The sequence below is a fragment of the Rhipicephalus sanguineus genome, chromosome 7, assembly GCF_013339695.2.
Source record: "Rhipicephalus sanguineus isolate Rsan-2018 chromosome 7, BIME_Rsan_1.4, whole genome shotgun sequence".
Taxonomy (NCBI): Eukaryota; Metazoa; Arthropoda; class Arachnida; order Ixodida; family Ixodidae; genus Rhipicephalus; species Rhipicephalus sanguineus.
The window spans coordinates 111871875-111879823 of NC_051182.1; the positions used below are offsets into that span (position 1 = coordinate 111871875).

At 46.2% G+C, this 7949-nt stretch overlaps 1 protein-coding gene across 1 annotated transcript in view; it reads left to right on the forward strand.

Annotated features, from left to right (window-relative positions):
• LOC119399766 (dermonecrotic toxin SPH) overlaps nt 1-7949 on the forward strand; it is a 33163-nt gene that overhangs the window by 19374 nt on the left and 5840 nt on the right. The window contains exon 8 of the mRNA XM_037666607.2: nt 1988-2219. Within this exon, the coding sequence (XP_037522535.2) occupies nt 1988-2219 (232 nt within the window). The remainder of the gene's footprint in view (nt 1-1987; nt 2220-7949) is intronic.

Below are 7949 nucleotides of genomic sequence, written 5' to 3' on the forward strand. Positions count from 1 at the left end.
TAGCGCCGTCTCACAGCTCTCCGTTAAGCCAGCGCCCTGGGCGTGACATTAACATGCTGAAAAGGGCCTTCACACGTCGCACGTTTACCGTGCGTCACTGAATCGTGCTAGTGTGATACGCGCTCTGTTGTTTATTTACTGCAACTTGGGCTTTATAAAGCAATGACAGCGGGAATGAACGGTGACAAGGAAAACCTACGCAGAAGTAGCGCCGTCTCACAGCTCTCCGTTAAGCCAGCGCCCTGGGCGTGACATTAACATGCTGAAAAGGGCCTTCACACGTCGCACGTTTACCGTGCGTCGCTGATTCGTGCTAGTGTGATACGCGCTCTGTTGTTTATTTACTGCAACTTGTCTTTATAAAGCAATGACAGCGGGAATGAACGGTGACAAGGAAAACCTACGCAGAAGTAGCGCCGTCTCACAGCTCTCCGTTAAGCCAGCGCCCTGGGCGTGACATTAACATGCTGAAAAGGGCCTTCACACGTCGCACGTTTACCGTGCGTCGCTGATTCGTGCTAGTGTGATACGCGCTCTGTTGTTTATTTACTGCAACTTGGGCTTTATAAAGCAATGACAGCGGGAATGAACGGTGACAAGGAAAATCTACGCAGAAGTAGCGCCGTCTCACAGCTCTCCGTTAAGCCAGCGTCCTGGGCGTGACATTAACATGCTGAAAAGGGCCTTCACACGTCGCACGGTTAGCGTGCGTCGCTGATTCGTGCTAGAGTGATACGCGCTCTGTTGTGCGCCACGGCAATGCCGCCAAATTTCAGCCCCATTCCTTTGTTGTTGTTGTTGTTGTTGTTGTTGTTGCTGCTGCTGCTGCTGCGAGGTTTTAAGTCGTACGACGTAAGAAAACCCTGCCTGTCTTCTACTATTTCTACACTCATTCGGTGCAATGAATTCCGTTCGCGGAAAGCGTTTGTCTCCGTCGTTGCTAGTCTTCGATTCGTTTCCTCGCGACATCCTTTTTTTAAGTTAGATGTAGAAACTGAACGCCGACGACGCATAAAAAGAAAACAAAGACGTTTCGGTTCCCACACGGGAACCTTGTTTGCAATGAAGATAAATGAAAACCGAGTCCGCCCATGCACGTTTCAAAACGTGGCGCAAGCACCGCGTATACACGCGCTAAAAGTTCCCATCGTTGTGATTAAAGGTGCCCTCAGTTTTCTGGATAATCAGCGATGCAAGACGAAGTCGCGAAGACAAATTCCTTTCTTCTTAAATGATGTTACAATGCCTCCCCCCGACCAGGTAATGTTCCTTCGAAGTGTAGATTTTAAGCGTGGTCCCGTTATTCTTGGTGGTTCGCGAAGGGGTCATCTTCTTTCTTTACATTTTTTTCACCCCGGTTTAGCTTATCTTTAATCATGGAACAGGAACAAGGCCAAGTTTGACCTCTACCCAAGACTTCTCTAAGCGTAGCCAGTTACTCACTTTCCTCATTATAACATTAGTTTTTATGGTGAATATATAGGGTGTTTGCACTTGACGTCATCCGCGAGGAGCGCTAGCGGCGGGGTCGCCATTTTGATGCTCCGCGCACTCGCCGCACGCGCAATGAACTCGCTGCACGCTCTGTATCTGAGATCCGTACGGCACAAACGACTAGAGACATCTGGAACACCTCCTGCACACCGACGCACGGGCATCACGGAGGGCGTGTACGAACGGACCTCCAAGATGGCGCAGCGATGGTGTTGAAGCTTTGCGGATCAAGGCTCAGTGCATACCCCCTATAGTCTACATAAATAAATTTCTTGGCTGTATCACAGAAAGTGTGAGGACCTGTAGCCTTCAAATGTTTTCATTTTTTCAATGTTTCAAATGTTTCAAATTTTTTCCTTCAAATATTTTTCCGATGTTATTGCTGGCGTCCCCAACTCACCGCTTCATTCTTAACAACGCAGCCTGCTTTCAAGCAACAAATCCACGCGTCCTATGAATAACAATACGAGCAAATCTTTCTCTCTTTATCTAGGCGAGCGGCTCGGATCGGAGGCCTATCTACAACATCTACCACATGACGAACGCCATCTGGCAAGTGGACGAAGGCATGGAGCTTGGAGCCAACGCTATCGAGTCTGACGTCACATTCGACAAAGATGGTACCGCACTCTGGTTCTACCACGGTGTGCCGTGCGACTGCTTCCGGTGGTGCCAGCGTTACGAAGAAGTGCCAGTGCTTTTGCGGTATCTCCGACGGACCACGGGTAACTTTCTTTAACAATGAATAATAATTGCTGGGGGTTTAACGTCCCAAAACGACGATATGATTATGAGGGACGCCGTTATGAGGGGCTTCGGAAATTTCGACCACCTGGGGTTCTTTAACGTGCACCTAAATCTAGGTACACCGGCCTCAGGCATTTTCGCCTCCATCAAAAATGCGGCTGCCGCAGCCGGGATTCGATCCCGCGACCTTCTTAACTATGAAGATTACTTGTCAGGCTTCAGTTAGCATTCTTCTCGGGCAAATAATGAGCACTGAGATCGGCCTACTTGGCACTGATTCATAGATAATGAAATCGCAATAAAGCAAATAAAGATCGATACCACGAAATAACACATGATGCGACTAAATTAGGACTGAAAATTGGGCTAATTGGATTTGGTTCATGGTGGAAATAAAACCTGCGCAAACACAGGAACAGAAGAAGAAATGATCCACGTGTTTGCGCTAGTTTTCTGTCCTACACGACGTAACAGAATGTATGCTATGTATGCGCGCATAAGTTGATGCAATCGGTGGTGACAGTGCGTACATTTTTAAATGTTCTTGACACACATTTACACGCGTGGAGACTCCCCTGGCGATAGTAAGTCTTCTTTGTCTCTGCTGTTGCCATTCTGCGCGGGGCTAGCCCTGTATACTCGGTGTTTCCACGCATTAAACTCTCATTTCAGCGGACGCCTAGCCCTTGTTCTGTGTTTTTTTCTTGCACTTTTAGAAGCTACGATACAAAATGATACTTAGGAATAAGTTAATAGTGAAAAATATAGAGAGAAGGAGGTTGTTTTATTATCAGACATCCTACTCATTGCTCTGGCCTGCTATTCTGCACCTGGGTTGAATGACGCAGAGAAAGAGAAGCTATGAAATATACAGTGACCAATCACGCAGCATTGTTTAGACTGATCCGTCTAATGCACTCATTCGTAACTCGGTTAAAGTAGGGTTTCATGGTGGATGGTTTTTAAAATGAAGGAATGGAGGTGGGCACACCATGTAAAGCGTAGAACAGGTACACCCTAGTTTAATGGAGCTACGATGAAGGGTAAGGAAAGCGCACTTTGAAAAGCGCTAGTATTTAACGCGGATGGAAGCAATAACTTGTGTACAGTCGAAATAAGCAAAGAACGTTTACAGTATAGGTCCAAGAATATCGGTTAATTAACTGCAATTAAGGTATGAAGGTATAGCTTTTAACAAAGAAATACAGGAGCAGCGGGAAACAGACCTAATGCTACGTTTCAACAGAGCTGACGAAAACCTCTTCCCCTGTGAAGGGTGACAACTTCAGCAAAGCTGAATAGTTAGGCAAGCTGGTCACTAATCATCCCAACATGCATGCACCTGTATAAAAGATTCGAAGCATTCATTACTTTATCAAGAGGAGCGCGCTCATACAATTGACCCCGAGTGTGTCTATTAGGTCAGCAACGAAAAGGAATTTCTGCGCATGCCGTAAATATGTTTCCTCTGATGTCTGTGCTTGAAGTTGTATGCCTCTTAATAATAGGTCATTTGCAAGGCAGCGCTTGTATGTCTCATCTCGTATGTTCTTCCATTCTTTACGGCCTGTTTAAACTATCTTGAATAATTAACTATCCCGTACTATTGCCGCTGTGTAGATAAGTGCAGACGACTTCACGCCTGCATTCATACAAGTTTCTTTCTTCCTTATCTCGGCCTTTCTTTTCAAATATCTCAGACTGCAATGCGGTGTGATCGATAACATTTTGCTGGCTTAATATTTTTCTCAATTCAAAGGGACTGTTCGTATGGGCGAGAACAAAGGGTGCCAAGGGGCTCTATGTTATTGTTGATTACAGTCACTCGAAGCGAAGAGACAATGAAGCCAGACAAATGGGGAACTTAACTGTTTGTTTTCAAATGAACTGCAGAAATATTTAGAGCAAGGTACTAATAGAAGTGTAAGAAAAAATGTACAAGACACCGTAGCTGGGAGCCTTAAACCTTACGTTCGGCTTTGCGGCTTCCAAAGCTCAGAGAAGGACTTCCTTGCTGTAAGGCATTGTTCCAAGACTGCATGATCCACAGTAGGGGGGAAAAGTAAAATTTGCGTGCCCAGTGGGCAATTAATATTGCCACGTGCGTATCGTTCAGCGGTTTATCGCGCGATGAGGCTGTCGCTTTTCCTTGCGTTTATCATACTCGCTCAGGGTAGCTGCCCTAAATGATGACGTGCACGTCTTATCGAATTCCGCGATAGACGGTAGGTGGGCGGTGAATGGTCTCATGCCACTGTCTTAAAACGAGCTACGGGGAGTGAACAGGATTCATTCTTTCTTCTGCATTGTGTTCATTGCTTGTGGCTACATGTCTTGTCAATGTTAAAGTTGCCGTGTTCTTACAAGCAAGCACTTGCAAGAGCCACCGCCCAAGAAGCTGCCAGATTTTTCATTAATAACATCGTTCTGCGTCATGGTGCCCAGAGGTGATCATCACTGACAGAGGAACCGCCTTCTGCAGTGACCTTATGCAAGCGATATTGCAGTATAGCCAGACCAGTCACCGCAGAACGACCGCATGCCATCCACAGGACTAACGGCCTCACAGAGCGGCTCCAATGTACGTAGACGTTGAGCACAAGACATGGGACCAAGTGCTGCCCTATGTAACGTTTGCCTACAACACGGCGTTGCAAGAGACCACACGAATGAGCCCGTTTAGTCTTGTATATGGGGCGAACACCTACAACAACACTTGATGCCATGTTGCCGCACGTAAACGACAGTGACGTGAATCCTGACGTAGCTCAATATTTGTATCGTGCCGAAGAGGCTCGCCAACTCGCCCGCGTACGGCTAAAGAGGCAGCAAGAACTAGATGCCCAACACTACAACCTTCGACGACGGCAACAAGAGTACACTCCTGGTGACCTTGTGTGGCTGTGGACGCCTATTCGCCGGCGTGGACTAAGCGAAAAGCTCTTATTACGCTACTTTGGCCCATACGAGGTCCTACGTCGTCTCAGTGAAGTGAACTATGAGATCGTTCCCGAAGGAGCGTTGCAGCGGCAGCGGCGTCGTGCGCGACCTGAGGTAGTTCACGTCGTGAGACTGAAACCTTTCCACGGGCGGTAGACAACCGATTTAATTTTGTGCCGAATTTATGTGCTGAACTTGAAGTGCGCGTACGCAAACACTAAGGTGTATTCATTTTTTGACTGCATTTTTTTGCACTGTCCTTTGTTTCTCTCTGTGTCCTTTATTATTTGTTCCCATCGAGGCGATGCTGTCTTTTCAGAGGGGGGGGGGGGGGGCAGTGCCACGTGCGTATCGTTCAGCGGTTTATCGCGCGATGAGGGCTGTCGCTTTTCCTTGCGTTTTTCATACTCGCTCAGGGTAGCTGTCCTAAAACGATGACGTGCACGTCTTATCGAATTCCGCGATAGACGGTAGGTGGGCGGTGAATGGTCTCATGCCACTGTCTTTAAAACGAAGCTGCGGGGGTGAACAGGATTCATTCTTTCTTCTTTCCTGTAGACGGTCGCTCGCCACAACAGGCACGCTTGCGGCGAGCCGTTGAGCGATCTTTGTTTTTCGTTGAGGGGGGGCACAAGTTCGCTCCGAATAAAATACGCTTTCTTGTTCTGTGTCGTCCGTCGACTTCACGTACTTGCCGTACGTGACAATATTTCTAGATTTTCACTTCGTTTTACTTAACACTTGAGACCCTTTGTACATATTTGTGTATACAAATAGTTTTTGCTAGTGTGTCGACTATTGGCTAAGCAAGAGCTAGATACATTGATGTTTGAATCAAATGCACCTCCTGTGTAATGAATGCGTCTTCCTTATAACTTAATTTTACAGTCTACTGTTCCTATGATCCCTTTCATGAAGGCTCTACTCATGTTCGCGAGCCACATCAAAAGTAATTTTTTCTTTGCTCGAAATACCATAAACGAAAACGAGATTGCGCTATATTTCTAACCTGAGATTCAATTCTTTTTATGCAATCACATAGCATGAATGTTTAAGAATCAATAAAAGAAATGAATTTTGGGGGCTCGTTCCTTTGTTTGACGCGCAATTTTCGTGAAAACCAGCAGATAATAAAGCCAAGGAAAGTATAGGGCACATTAATGGTACTGGTTTTAAGTGTATTGTAGGAATCCTGATATAGATTGGAAGGTAAAGTGTACGAAAAGGACAACGCAGGGACCGAACCTGCAACCTTCGGATAACCCGCCCGACGCACTACCAATTGAGTTACGGCGGCGGTCGTCTTCTCATCCAATTTATCGTGATATTATCGTGCATGGAAATCTGGGAGGGTAGTGCATTGGTAGAGCATCGGACGCGTTATCCGAAGGTTTGCAGATTCGGTTCCTGCCGGCGGCAAGTTGTCATTTCGTCCACTTTACTTTATTCACATCTTTATCACGATTGCTACAGTACACTTAAACAGTACAATTAACGTCCCGCTTACATGGCTTCAATATCTGCTTGTTTTCTTTAAGGTACAGAACCAATAGATATACACCTGCAATTTTTGGTGAAAGTTATTACAATAAAACATATCAATCAACGTATTATGACAGTATTCTTTTGCAAGTAAATATCGAGTGGCCTTGAGGTTAGGTTGCTGATATTGACGCATTTATAGACCTTCGACAGTCCGTCTGAACGGCTTAATCATGATATTTCTTTTTAGACGGGGGCATATACGAAAAGAGCCTGGCTCTTCTATCGTGGATCTCAAGACTTCCAGTGTCAATTCAGACAAAAGTACGACGCGGGCGTCGACATCGCGAAGAAGCTCATGGAATCATCTCGGGCTTGGAGGTAAGACAAACAACGTGCTAGCGACTCCACGGTAAGCTGACGCGTATTGACCATAGCAGGTGGCCACCTGGGCAGAGCTCGCGATGACATCTTCAAAGCTTTTCACTTGTCGGCGGGCTTGGGTTGCGCAACATTTCGAGCGACCGAAATTTGTACAACAAAGTGTAGTACGAGAAATGTCTAAGTAATTTTTTATGAAACGGGTCAACAGTAAATAGTACTGGATATTTTTTAACAGCGGAGTTGTTTAAGCTTCACGGAACTCCGTTGTCGTGCCGCATGAACTGGTTGAGCGAGGACCAGCCGCGTTAAGCCCAGTCTAGCTATGCCGAGCCTATGCTCAGCCTATAGCTATGCCAAACCGGCAAAGCCAATAAAGGAGCCTAGTAGAGTATAGCAAGGGAGAGGGAATGGGAAGTGAGGGTGAGGAGGAGTGACGTGAAGTTGAAGAGGAAGTAAAGGAGGAGGGGAGTGGTTAAGCATGGCATATGATTCTATAGTATAGTTTAGCAAGGGGTGGGAAAGGGAAGTGAGGGTGAGGAGGAGGAGAGACTGCAAAGCCTCGCACAGTCTTGTATAGTATAGTATAGTATAGCAAGGGGTGGAAAAGGGAAGTTAGGGTGAGGACGGGGAGACAGTGTAAAGCCTCGCACAGTCTTGTATAGTATAGTATAGTATAGTATAGTATAGTAAGTATAGTATAGTATAGTATAGCAAGGGTGGGAAAGGGAAGTTAGGGTGAAGAGGGGGAGAGACTGCAAAGCCTCGCACAGTCTTGTATAGTATAGTATATATAGTATAGTATAGTATGCAAGGGTGGGAAAGGGAAGTTAGGGGAAGAGGGGGAGAGACTGCAAAGCCTCGCACAGTCTGTATAGTATAGTATGTATAGTATAGTATAGCAA